The 15,141-nt window shown below is 34.3% G+C and overlaps 1 protein-coding gene and 1 non-coding gene across 4 annotated transcripts in view; both read right to left on the reverse strand.

The window, feature by feature from the left end:
- Positions 1–15,141, reverse strand: part of Wdr70 (WD repeat domain 70) — a 312,490-nt gene that overhangs the window by 166,447 nt on the left and 130,902 nt on the right. For all 3 annotated transcript variants that reach the window (XM_074077580.1, XM_074077579.1, XM_074077581.1), the window contains one exon: positions 13,143–13,219. In XM_074077580.1, the coding sequence (XP_073933681.1) occupies positions 13,143–13,219 (77 nt within the window). The remainder of the gene's footprint in view (positions 1–13,142; positions 13,220–15,141) is intronic.
- Positions 5,911–6,012, reverse strand: LOC141424425 (U6 spliceosomal RNA). The gene has a single exon (XR_012449359.1). It is a non-coding gene; the product is annotated as a U6 spliceosomal RNA (small nuclear RNA).

Consider the following 15,141-nt stretch of genomic DNA (forward strand, 5'->3'; position numbering starts at 1 on the left):
AAATCCATCTTCACACCATAATTCATGGATAATTCTTTCAAGGAAAAATGATGTTTCATGAAAAAAAAAAAGGAAACAATTATACAAATGCTTTTCCTATAGACAACCATCCTACTTTGGTATGCTGCAGAGTGCTTTATCTGCCCTAAAATTTCATCAGGTAGAATAGTAAATATATATATATATACAAGGGTTGAAATTTAATAAAAATAACAATTTTTACTATTTTTTCAAAGATGTTAAGTGAAATTGGTATGCTTTTTTTAATTTGTTTGCTTAGGTTTTTTTTGCTGTTTTTCCCGCCTATGTGTATGTGACAGTGAGGAAAATAAAGCCACCAGCATAGATTGGTGCCACTGCCTTGATACAAGCCAAGATGCCAGGAGTTTTGTTTTATCCACCATGCTCTGGCATTATCAGTACAAATGTCAACACAATGAAAAATAGGCAAATTATGATTTAGCATTACTATAAAAATAATTTTGACCTGCTGAAAGGCTCTCAGGGACCATCAGGAATCAGTGGGTGACACTCAGAAATTTACTGTAGAAACCATTTTTTCATTCAGCATTATCTCCCATACAATATGTTACATAGAGTTTGTCATCCAATACCCAACCCACAGTGTCTAGAAAATATATTGTAACCGATAATGTTCATTTCCTAAATCTAAAGCAAATGATGTAAAAGAGCTCTGAAACATTTTCTCAAGTCCATTTGCAGATCAGCTATGTGACCTAGGATAAGTCACTTCCCTTGGCATCAATTTTTCTATTAGTAAAACTAAGTAAGAGTTAGACTTAGCTCAGTGATTCTCATCTCATGCATCAGAAGCATATGGATGGAGCTGTGAAAACTCTATAGGCATAAAAAAGAATCACAGACAAATGACCTCCTCTTTGACCATCAAATGTATTCTCCACAAACATGCCAGTGCTTTACCCTCCCCATCCCCCGCCATTTATATTTGTCTTGCCATGCCCCATCTTAAAATCTTTTAACCTCTTGTGGTTACCCTTGGAATAAAACCTAAATGTGTTCAAAATGGTTTATGAGGCCACTGACTACATCAGCAAATTCACCTCATGCTGCTCTCTATATCTTGCTCTCTGCTTTAGTAATTTTGGATTTCTCTCAGTTCTTTGAAAAGGCCTTTCAATGTGCTGTTTCCTATATCTAAGATGGGATCCCCTCTCTCTGCCTACCAATAACCATTCATTTTTCTCTCTCAGCTTAGACATCATTTCCTCAGAAGCTTCTACTTATTATATAGACCACTTTAGATCTTTCTCATATGTTGCTCCTTCATAGCACTACACTCTTATAATTACTCACTAAATTATTCATGAGTGTTTTGGATGTCTGTTTCCCCAATGCATTATAAATTCCTTAAGAGCAAAACCATTTTATTTACCTACAGGGTCTAACTGAGGCCAAATATAGTAGGCTGTCAATAAATATTTGCTGGTTGACAAACAAAATGGTTTTTCAGCAAGAACAGTAAGGAATTAAGAAACCTAAAAAGTTGTGTATTTGTAAAAGATACATTATTCTCTAAAAACCAATAAATCGTGTAATAGGTTATGAAAAAAAGATTAACAATGTGAAGTCTATTTGGGACACATAAGTAAAACTGCCAGGGTAAAATTAAGAGTACTAATCACTACAAATTACATGGTATAAACAAGAAGCAGGCCTACATCTTCGGATACTGTAGGTAGAGACAAATTTATATTTGTAAATTTTTGTTGGAAAGACTGTAATCTGTGAGCCTTATTTCCTCCACAAAAACACAATGTTTGATTGATATTGCTGCAATCATGTGACCACATGAAGCGCTGTTAAGTGGGTCTGCATGAGATGTGCTTGTTTATGGGTTGATACAGCCTCCCAAAAATAACTTCTGTTCTAGCCTAATGAATAGAACCCAGCTCATTAAGGAAACATGCATCAGGAGAAGGCTGTAATTAATATAATTAATAATTTATGAGATATTCCTATTTTATAGCCTATTTGATTTTATGACTATTACAATGAAATGTAATATTTTCATCAAGACAAATTTTAAAAGTACTATCACAAGGAAGGATAGTTTATGAGACAGAAATAGTTTTTCCAAGTTGCATGAACACACAAGATTTAGAAAACAGCAATGGAAAAGGACAACTCACTATTCACACTCCCGTAAGAAATGGGGATGCGCCACTCCAATTTCATCATCTTTATTAATATGAAACTAAAAAGATGAGGTGACCACTTACATGCACGTTGAATATTCAACATGCTTATAAGACATAACAGAAAAGGGACTCAGAAGTCATATGCAAATAAATTTTGTCACAGAAACTTAGGAAAGACATGGGAAAGATAATTTTAAAAAGAAAAATATTTTAAAATATCCAATTCTTTTGGGGAGAAGTCAAAAACTCAAAACAAAGCAACATTTTTATTTTAGTTTTAAGTTTCAAGAATTACAAAGTCTCCAATTTGCAAACACTTTTTACTTCCACCCCTGCAACTAAATTCATGAATTTTCACAGCAAGAATATTCTTCTTCACATACTACTATTCAATGAATGGTCAACATGGTCAGCACATACAAAAGAGTGAATAGTGGTATATTAGTTATACATACAGATTCCTTTATTCATGCATGGATTAGACTGATTGTACTGATACTACCTTGTCTGCCCCAGAAGAAATTCAAATTATCCTCCATCAAATCCCCTGTTAATGATATAAACAAGTGTGCCATTCAACTCTTCGGAGACTCCCACATTCATTTTTTTTTAAATAAACACATAAATGAATAAATAGATATACTAAAATCAAAAAGATGTGACACTTAAAAGATGAACTAATGATAATAATTAACAATGTTTTTCAAATGGATCTCAAGATAAAGAAAAATGCTAATCCTCAACTCATCCCTACATAGCAATGATTCAGTACTTTTCCCTGGCAAAAACAGGTTATTACAATAAAGAAATGGGCAGGTGAACTAAACAGAACTTTCTCAAAAGAAGAAATTCAAATGGCCAGAAAACACATGAAAAATGCTCACCATCTCTAGCAATAAAGGAAATGCAAATTAAAACCATGCTAAGATTCTACCTCACCCCTGTTAGAATAGCCATCATCAGCAACACCACCACCAACAGGTGTTGGCGAGGATGCGGGGAAAAAGGAACCCTCTTACACTGTTGGTGGGAATGTAAACTAGTACAACCACTCTGGAAAAAAATTTGGAGGCTACTTAAAAAGCTAGACATTGATCTACCATTTGATCCAGCAATACCACTCTTGGGGATATACCCAAAAGACTGTGACACAGGTTACTCCAGAGGCACCTGCACACCCATGTTTATTGCAGCACTATTCACAATAGCCAAGTTATGGAAACAGCCAACATGCCCCACCACTGACGAATGGATTAAGAAAATGTGGTATCTATACACAATGGAATTTTATGCAGCCATGAAGAAGAACAAAATGTTATCATCCGCTGGTAAATGGATGGAATTGGAGAACATCATTCTGAGTGAGGTTAGCCTGGCCCAAAAGACCAAAAATCGTATGTTCTCCCTCATATGTGGACATCAGATCAAGGGCAAACACAACAAGGGGACTGGACTTTGGGCACATGATAAAAGCGAGAGCACACAAGGGAGGGGTGAGGATAGGTAAGACACCTAAAAAATTAGCTAGCATTTGTTGCCCTCAACGCAGACAAACTAAAGCAGATACCTTAAAAGCAACTGAGGCCAATAGGAAAAGGGGACCAGGAACTAGAGAAAAGGTTAGATCAAAAACAATTAACCTAGAAGGTAACACACATGCACAGGAAAGTAATGTGAGTCAACTCCCTGTATAGCTATCCTTATCTCAATTAGCAAAAACCTTTGTTCCTTCCTATTATTGCTTATAGTCTCTCTTCAACAAAATTAGAGATAAGGGCACAATAGTTTCTGCCGGGTATCGAGGGGTTCGGGGGGAGAGGGAGGGGATGGAGTGGGTGGTAAGGGAGGGGGTGGGGGCAGGGGGGAGAAATGACCCAAGCATTGTATGCACATATGAATAATAAAACAATAAAAATTTTTAAAAAACAGGTTATTAAAAACTGTAAAAAATGTACAAATATAGTAAAAAACATAACAAACTCAGACTTTATCAAGCTGTTCTTCCACATTTTTGAAGACTGTAATCATCTTACCCATGTCTCATATGGCAATATAGAATACATGAACATTCCGTGTAAAAATTACATAAAACTCACATCAAGATTAATGTGATATTAGATTTTTTTATCCCTAGGCAACTGAAGTAAAGTTTTAAAAGGCAAACATATGATAAAAACGTATCTAAGTTGAAAGTACTAGGAATTTTATAAATTAAAAAAGTCTATAAAAGGAGTAACCATGTACATGGTTATATAAATAACTCTTGCTTGTTCTGTAAATTTGACTCCAATATCTTTTATTAGCTTATTTTGGGTTACAAAGTATAAAAAATGGCGAAGATGTGGAGAAAAAGGAACCCTCGTACACTGCTGTAGGAATGTAAGCTAGTACAACCACTCTGGAAAAAAATTTGGAGGCATCTTAAAAATCTAAACATCGATCTGCCATATGATCCAGCAATCCCACTCCTGAGGATATACCCAAAGGAATGCAACATGGGTTACTCCAGAGGTACCTGCACACCCATGTTTACTGCAGTGCTATTCACAATAGCCAAGTTATGGAAACAACTAAAATGCCCCAAAACTGATGAATGGATCAAGAAAATGTGGTATTTATACACAATGGAATTTTACTCAGCCATGAAGAAGAATGAAATCTTATCATTCGTAAGTAAATGGATGGAACTGGAGAACATCATTGTGACTGAGGTTAGCCAGGCTCAGAAGACCAAAACTTGTATGTCCTCCCTCATATGCGGACTTTAGATCTAGGGCAAATACAGCAGTGTTGTTGGACTTGGATCACCTGACAAGAGGAGAGCACGTAAGGGAGGTATGGGGATAGGTAGTAAACCCAAAACATGAAAGTGATTGATGTCCCCACTCCAGAGGAACTAATACAGAAACCTTAAACCAACAGAGGTTAACATGAGAAGGGGATCAGGAACCAGTGTAAAGATCAGCTAGAGATGAATCAACTTGGGTTGTAACACATTTGTACATGGAAGCAATGCTAGGAATCCCTCTGTCTAGCTATCTTTAATTCAACTAGCAAAAACACTTTGTCTTTCTTATTATGCTTATGTCTTCTCTTCAACAAAAGTAGACATAAGGGGAGGCCAGGGTCTGCCTGGAAGAGAGGGAGGCAAGAGGGGGGAGAGGGCAGGGGTGGGGAGCAGGGAGGAGAAATGGCCCAAACAATGTATGCACATGTGAATAAATGAATTTTAAAAATGCTGTAAAATGTGTAGCCACAGGTATGTGGTTGCAAAGAGAGTGCCACTAAAGAAAAACCATGAATGCTCAGGATGCACAGAGTTCTGTACTATGCCATGGATGCCTGATTCATTTTCCAGTAACAGCCACCCAACTTTCACTAAAGGCATGCTACCTTTCACCAAACTTAAAATTTCTACATTATCACTTAAATTAAGCATATTAACTTATCTTGCTTTTTGAGCACCAGTTGATTTTTGGGAGACATAGTCTATTTTCACAAAATTAAGAGCAGGAAAACACTCAACAGATCACACAATTTAAACACAATGAATGATAACACAGGACTGACTGAGAGCTTCTCCAAATCAACTGAACTAAAGAATGCACATGTGAGAATTTAAAATTTTTGTTTTTGAAATTTCTTTTGATTTTTAAAAATTTTTATTTTTTGACCACACTTGGTCAAAACCACATATAATAAATCCATGAATTAGGCAGGGTTACTATTTATATATATATATATTTTTTTTTCATATCAACCTTGCCCAGGGGCCATGCCAATCTTCTCTGTATCATTACAATGTTAGTATATGTTCTGCCAAAGTAAGCACTGTATGTATACTTAAATAATCCAGTCAACAAAAATGAAATCAACGCTATTAACTTTTTTAAATGCTGGTAGCTATCCACAGTTATAGAAAACATCCTTACATGAAAAACTGTGAGATTATGTTAACAAATAATCAGAATTAGATAAAAGCTAAACTAAATATTGCAAGAACATGAGCTAAGCCCTACATTTTCTGTTTCTATGAAGGTTACCACCAAAAAAGAAACATTGTGAATAAAACATCACCTTATTTACTTGGCAGCCCAGATAGTACAAAAAACTGCTCAGAATCAGAAAGAAAGCAACAAAAAGCCTCCTACCTTCCAAATAAGATGGCAAAAATACATGTACTAAAAAATTCATATGCTATATTAATAGCTTATTCGTTCTTCTTGTGCCCCAATTCTAAAAAGTTTAGACCTACACAAGCTCCAATCTTCTTATAAGAAGCAGAACACTGAAGGAGAAACAAGAGGTATTTCTATAATGTCACACTAACAGCAATAAGAAATAACAATTAACAGAAATGGAAAAAAACAAAAAGTAAAGTAACAATAAAGAATTCAAAAAGCTATATATAAATAGGCCTACATATGCCAAGGCATTCTTAGGCATAGCACAACAAAATGTAATCATTTATAAATTATGAAGACATTAAACAATACTCAAAAACTCATAAATAATGATGCAATTAATGGTTGCAAATCCCCCCCAAACTACTTAAAGTAGAAGAGAAAAAATTTTGGCTTACAGAAAATTTACTTTTCTGAAATCCATTTATGTAAAACATAATTCCTTGGAGAATTTTACAATAATGTTTATGTATATTATCGATTATAAAAAAACAAGTGAAATCTGCCTAGCAGCCTTCCAAACATAATGCCTGTAAGAATCAATATGCTCCACACTTGTTCAAATAAAAGATGCTCACCGAAATATGAGGAAGACTTCCTTCCCAACATCCAAAAGAATCCAAGGGAAATTCTATGCATGAAAGTCAACAATACACTAGACTTTACATGTTAATTCCAGATTAGACTCTTGTGAATCTAATATTATCCTATTTTATAGGAATCTAAACCTTAATAGTAAATTATTCACTCAAAGCTAGTAGTAGAGTACTCAGGTTCTCACTATAAAGTACATGCTCTTTCCCTTACGACATGACAAAACTTGCCAAAAATTATAATTGTATAATTCATCTTTATAAACTACAACCAAAATTTAGACTATTTATAATTTACTGAATTCCACCATCAAAAAGCATTTACTAATGATGATCTTAATTTTCCAAAGTGCATTCTTGGGAACACTACACCAAGAGTGTAAAAAGTGTCATTGGCTGTGGAAGAAAGAATTGTTTTAATCTTTCTGGAAAATGCTGGTTTCTTTTTTTAGTAATACTCTCACGATTTCTAATGTACTTACTTTACTCTCTGGCATTGTGACTCTCCAAATGAAGACTAAAGTACCTTTTCACCACGGACATACAAGTGTTATCAGTTTAAGGCACACACAGGAAGTTCTGCTATGTAAAATCTAATGTAGATAATCAATGACCATTGAGCTCTGATCTAAACTAGCACTGATGTGCAGATACTTAAAATAAAAATAAAAAAAAATCCAAGAAAAAACTTCATGAACTATAATTTTCAAGATTCTTTTTACTACATCTCATATAAAGCTTTTACATAATAAAAAGACATGGATGGAGGATGACATCTATAAACCAATATTAAGAAGACTTCCTTAACTTATTTTGAAAATCTTCAAAGCTAAAAAAAAAACTTAAAATGATATAATGAACATCCATGTACCTTTTACAATAAATAGCATACCTATCTTAATAGTTCTCATTCTTTCTCCACATACACTGTATTTTTACTATGTCATGTAAAAGTAAATTTTGTATCTCATTATACTTCATTTCTAATCACCAGATGGCAACTTCAAAGAACAAAGACATTTTTCTTCATAACCATGATTCTATATAATTCAATAAAAACACCTGTATCAGTTTATAACTGATACAGAATAAATCATCTCCCAAATTCCAATGGCTTAAAAGAACAGACATAATCAGATATGGTGGTATATGCCTATAATCCCAGGCCTCCAGAGGCTGAGATAGGAAGATCACAAGTTCAAGGCTACCCTGAGCTATATAGTAAGACCTCATTTCAATAATAAGAAGGGAGGGAATGAACAAAGAAAGAGAACAGGCATGTATTATTTCTCATGAGTCTACCAGTCAACTCGTTATTCTCTCCTAGCTGGGTTAACTCATGTGTCTGTGATCAGTTCTGATGATCTAGGCTGAGCTCCCTCAAAAGTTTGGGAATTGGCTTTCAATTGATCTAAATTGACCTAAATTGAGACAACTGAGCTCTCCTCTGCCAGAACCTTTACCCTTCAAAAGGGTAACTAAAGCTTGATCAGATAGCAATTACATTGCTCAAAGGGAGTGTAATCACACATGTCTTACAAAGCCTATGCTCAGAAGTGTCACATTATTTTTTCTACATTCTGTTAGTCATCCCAGATTAATGGGGTGAGAAAATAAGTATCTCTTCTTAATAGGAGTAGATACACAGTCACATTGCAAAAGGCATGAATATAAGGAAAGATAAAGAATTGTGGCCATTTTTTGCAACCTTATCATCTAGTATATAAATTTCCCCAACTGCCCCCCAAAATGTCTCCTTTTTATTTATTTATTTATTTTTTTGGTCCTTTCTTTCCTTCTTTTCTTGAAAAGAAATAAGATCTAATCAAGGTTCACTGATTAGATGGTTTATGTAATGACTGCCATGATTCTTTTATTCAGAGCAGTCCCTACCTTTTCTTTCATAATACTGACATTTCATGACATTCAGTTGTTCAAAAGAAATTACATTGACTAGACTTTAATCTCTATTCATTTCACATTATATAAAAGATCTAAATATGAAATTATTTCCTTTACTTATAAGTAAAACAATCTAATCATGGTTCACTATATTTTGTATGTTTTAAATGGTAATATCTTTGAGGCTCTGGATTAGTATTTCCCTGTACTTAGCAGTAAATACATCTCTCTCATTAATTTCCAACTTTTTAGTAAAAGCAATTTATACTAGTACACATACTTCAAATCCCCCTGTGAGCTTATCCAGGTTCTCCATAGCAAGTTAGTTCTAACAACCCTGTACCTACCTGATGCCATTGCCAGTAAGTATTTTTAATATTGTTGAAAAGTTTTGCTGAAGGCGTAGCTCAAGTCGGAGAGCTCTTGCCTGGGAAGTGAAAGGCCCTGAGTTCCCACCCCAGTCCCACCAAAAAATTACATATAAAAGTCTCTGTTCTTACTTCTGTCAGCTATTACAGAAATTTAGCCCCAAAGACTTATTCAGTATTTGGGGGCCATTTTTCACAAGTGCTTAAAAAAGGGTCCTCTGGTTATTTTGTGACATCCATTGGTTCCCCCTTTTTCATTCCAGTCTAGATCTACTCTCACAGTCCCCACTGTTTTTGACTTTGGTTTTTTTTTTTTAATTACAGTGGGCCCACTACTAGCTATTTTTCCTATTTCCTCCTCTAATAGGGCAGGAGATGGACATTACTTACTGGCTTTCTCCTCCTCCTTAAAACCTCTGAAATGCACAAACATTTCACAGTGAGTTACTACAGAAAAATAGACAGGATTAGAAAGACATAACAAACACTGAGAGATGACAAAACTTTACAAAAGTTTTTCTTAAATGTATTGGGAAGTAATTCAAGACTTATTCTGAAATGCAAACAGTTGAGACAGCTTTCTCAAAGCCCCTCCCCCAACCTCTGCCATAAAAAGCAATTCCCCACAGCTGAATTTTGTACTGATTATTTATTAGTTAATGTTTTTAAAAAATCATTCACAAGTTCTTAACTTCAACAGTTTGCTTTTCCTTTCATTGCAGAAGTAATACTATATTGCCCACTCTCACAGACTCATAATCATCTCTATAATGACCTTAACTCCAAATACAGTCACACTCTAAGATACTGAGGGTTTGGGCTTCAACATATGAATTTTGAGGAACAAAATTCAGCCCATGATACCCTGTCCTTCCTAAAATGTCATGGCAAGGACTCATAAAAATCAAGATGTTTAACTAGAATAGCAGTGGGAAAATTAGAAGTGGCATAGCATTAAAAAAAAAAAACTGATTAAGTCAAACATATGAATGTGACAATTAATTGTATATAGAAGATGCATTCGTAACAGATCTGAAACAATTGTGAAATACAAATTCCCGAGTGAGCAATGGAAACTCAAATAAATGAAAGCATCTCATTCACTCACTGGGTAATTATGGGCAGATCTCTGTGCTGAGTTGGAATTTGCTTAATACAAATTCTGTACTAAAGACTAAGATTATACTAGTGTCATTTGCACTCTCGCTCTATAAACTACTATAAACTGCTACTACAAATTATAAAATGTTTCCTCATCACATCTTATCAATTCTCAAGTAGAAATGACTTCCTTTGAATAAGCAAGCATTTCTATCTTTACTGTCATCTGGTTTTCCCTAACATTTACTTAGGAAAAATCAAAAAGATTTCCATCTCACCTTCTTTCTCTTTTCATTTCTTTCCTAAATTGGCCTGATCTCAGTTCTTGTTTCATGCTGAACCGTGACACATGAAGACACAGGCATCTCTAACTCACACTCAGAAATTCTCAATTTAACTTGGTATAAGCGAGGTCAGAACCACCCTGGCCTCCACGGGAATAGCTTTTAACAAATGCCAATGATTCCTCACTCTTACTGCATCTAAATTAATTCACAGTTGTATTCCTTACATGCATTGTTGGCAATAGCCTGGTCAATGCATGTAAGTATTGACTCCAATACTTACATTACAGTAAGTCCCTATTGACTCCAATACTGCTCTAGATCACAGCATGGCAAACACTTTCTGTGTGTTTTAAGCACTAACTGCATAAGACTACAATGACGCAGGAGATGTTGAGATGAGTAGCTTTTATCCAGAGAGACTGTCTATAAAAATGTGTATTTTCCAGTTGTCCAAAATGAGAAAAAGGTGGGAGAGGCAAAAAGCAGAAATGGCAGGTTGGAAAAAAGGTATTATCCATATGAGCATGAGAGAGCCTGCTGAAATGATCCTAGTTAAAGCCTAAATACTCTTATCAAAATCTACAAGGGAGTACAGTGGTATATATATATATATATATATATATATATATATATGTCTGTTACGCTCACCAACATAGAAGAGAACAAGATAAAAGCAATGAAAAGTAGAGTAGCCCTCTGAGATATGAGGCACACTAAAAAAGTCCAGTGCAGATTTTGCCCAAAGGCCCTCAAAGAACTAATCCCTGAATCACAGAATATTTCTTATTCTAGGATAGACTTCATAGTATTAGATCTAAGAATTCAGATGATGCCAAAACAGGTACTAGTTGTTCCTAACAATTCATATAGTTTTCCAGTCTGAAGGAACATAACCAATATACCACTGCTATTCATTTTCCCTTTGAAATCTATTTAGATTATCTTAGTGTCACATGATAAAACATTCACTTGACAATCAAACTGATTTATAAAAGTATTACAGATTTATTTTATCTTGTTAATTCAGCATTTATTCAAAAAAATTTTTAATCTTTTTATGCTAATGTCTTAAGGTAAAAACAAAAACAGGATTCTTGATCCTAACTGCATATATTAAAACAACAGGAAGCTTTTCATTGCCAAGGATAATAAGTATATTTAGCCGGTAATATTTTTAAATATTGATAGCTTAATTTAAGTCATATTCCTTTTTTTTAACTCATATTCGTTATGTTACTGAAAAACAAGACATTTTATTTAAACTACTCTGCATGTGGATATATTTGCAGGCCCCAAAACCCCATTTTGGGCTTCTTTACCTCTACTGTCTCATGTCTCAAAAAAGGTTAATTATTATTGCAATTCTATTTCACTAGAAAATATTAACACCCTGTAAAGAGACCATCCTATTCACTGAATTTTCAGTGATATTATGGTACTGATTTGGTGCTCTTTATACTAAAATCCTAGCTCTTTATAGTGTAAGTGTATAGCTTACACTTTATATGACGGGCCCTTGCCTTCCTCTCAAAACTAATTTCCTATTATTCTCACCTTTCCTAGCAACCAATAAAATATCAAACACACTGGTCTCTCTTTTCCTCAAATATGCTCTATTTACATTCTTATCTCAATGTCTCTTACTAAATATGCTATCATTTTGTCCTGGGAAGTTCTTTCCTCTGTGGTTGTCTCCCTTGCATGATTTAAGGCTCAATTGAAAGGTGACTTCCTCAGAGATGTTCTCTAACTAAGCTGTGTGCAGTAGATCCTTCTCTTCTCTCTATGCTTTTGCTTTAGTTTAACATTATTCTTAACACTAATTTCTCCATAAAACTGTATTATTTCATTTTTGGTATATCTGTACCTTGTCCCAGCACTCGGGAATGTAAACCCCAAGAAGACAGAGATACAGATCATACAGTGTACTTGGCACACAGTGAGCATGCTATATTTTCTGAATAAACCAGGTATCTGGACTGATGATCTACAGCTAAGCACCTAAATAATTACTACACTGAGTCAAAGGCCAAGAAAAGGTCAAACTGCAAACCATCCAAATGTATTTTTGGCAGATTTCTCTAAAAACCAGTAAAATAAATAAATAAATAAATATGTGTATATATACATATATATGAATAATGAATGATAAAGGGTAGTGATCCTCATATAGAAAGCCTGACTTGTACAGTAACAGCAAAAAAAGAAAACTGGTGTACATTTTCATTTCAGATAAAAATCAACCTTAACCATAAAAAGTAAATTATCAGTCACAACTTCAAAGCCATTTGGGTCAACTTACTAGCATTAATCTGATCCACTGTGTCCTATGATAAACTCTATTGGAACTATATTTGCTTAATTAAACCTTACATAATGAACTAAAATTAAAGCAACGTTAAGAATAAGAATATAGAAACATCAGTATTCCTAATACCCGATTTCATACTTCATTGCCAAGACTGTTACAAATGTTAAAAATACTCAAAGATATCAATGTATTAGATAAACTCTCAAAAATACTCACGCATCATTTGAGCAAGTCATAAATTCTCCCTTTATTTTGGGATGCCATGAGCCAGTATGAAGCATTGCTGTGTGACCCTTAAAAGAATACAAAGGGAACAAGAGGTATTTTAAAAGGTAAAAAAAAAAAAAAATAGCAGACATATAAAAAAATTAACTGACATATTGCATATAAAAGTAAAACTTTTCAGTCCCCTCAAAGTATGCTTCTTTATTTACAAACTACTAAATATTTTATCCCAATTTTATCTTACAATGTGCCGTATATCACTTTGTTTAATTCATTTGCGTACTACTCCCTACCTAGGAATTAGCATAGTACATACCTTTAACAGGTACTTAATAAGGTGGGAACTAGAGAGGAAAACAACATGCTCTCAATTAGGGGGAGGAAAAAAGAACAGATAAAAAAGATATGCCTTTCTTGAAAGATCATGGGGTTTTTTTCCAATGGAAATTAAGAAGAATAGAAAGCATTTACAGATAAGCAAAGGCAAGATATTGGGAAGAAAATCTTATTTCCTAAAAATGTGTTAACAATCTTGACATTAATCTGTCAGAACAAACATGAGAAAAAGAAAATCATTTTAAATGATTCTAGACTATTAGCTCTACAAAATATAGAAAACATAAAAACACTAAATTAAAGCAACATGATATTGGCATTAAAGATTGATATACACACTGAATCAAACACAAAGTACATATCAAAAATAAACACAAAGACACACACACACACACACTCCTCTCCCAGGTAGCACAGTCAGCTAGAATGATCTCATACAGTAAGTGAGATTCAGGTGAGGTAGAAAAGTATCTAATACTTTTTAGAATTATGGTAGTGTCTGTTATTCTGACAAAGTCTAAAGTAAAAGTTATACTAAAAACAGCAGAATGCATAAGGAAAAGAACAATACATGTTTGGAAAAAATAAATTGGAACTGGAGTTTCCATATATGGGCCTACAGATCATCTCCATCCAAATTGTTCACTGTGCCTCAAATAGTAACTGGACAAGTTTTGACATTCTGAGTTTATAGTATATAAATGAGGACCACAGAAGTGGACACTCTTAGACTTCAGTAAGAAGGCATGAATTGAAGCAATGCATAAACTAGGTAAGAAGCTGGAATCCAATTTTCCATATCTGAACTCAAGTCTTGTGTTTCCAACTACTTACTTATATGAAATTCCACCTGCACATTACATAATAAGTCTAATAGAGATATCTTGTTTCTTACTATCCAATTCATTTTCAATTTCTTTCCCAGTTGCTCAAGCTACAAACTTAGAAGCCATCCTAAAGTATTCCAGTAACCCTAATCCCAAACAATCTATGCAATCAAACCTAATCCACCAGCTGGTCTTGCCAATTCTATTCAAAATACATCTCAAGTCTATCCACTTTTCCTTTTTTCCACTGTCACTCTTCTATGAGCCAACATTATCTCATACTGCTATTATCTCATCTGCTATGTACTGTAACAGAATTGTTACTAATCTCTTTACTTTGACTTTTACCTCATATGTTTCATATAGCAATCAGTAAAATATAATTCTAAATGTGCCACCCCTTTGTATATAACTGCCTATTAGCTTAGACTCATTACACAGTCTTTAAAAATTCCATTTTCTTTGATCCTTCCTGCCCAACATACACAGCTCTCCTTTCAGTTCCTCTAATACACCTGCCTCTTTCCCCATATAAGGGCCTTCTTGCATGCTTTTTTTCATGTGCTGGAAATCTCTTTTTTTCTTTTTAAACTTTCCCATGATTGCTGTTTCTCATTCTTCCAATCCCAGTTTACATGGCACTTGCTCAAGTAAGGACTCCCTGGCTCTCTAAGTAAACACAACTCACCCCATTGTTCTTTACCATTGTACCTGTCCATTTCTTTAATAACAGTAATCATAATTTGTAGTTCTTTATTAATTTTATTTGACTTTTGAAAGAATGTTAAACTTTTACATATTCAGGAACAATATAGGTTGGGAGACCT

This window comes from Castor canadensis, chromosome 6 (assembly GCF_047511655.1).
Source record: "Castor canadensis chromosome 6, mCasCan1.hap1v2, whole genome shotgun sequence".
NCBI lineage: Eukaryota > Metazoa > Chordata > Mammalia > Rodentia > Castoridae > Castor > Castor canadensis.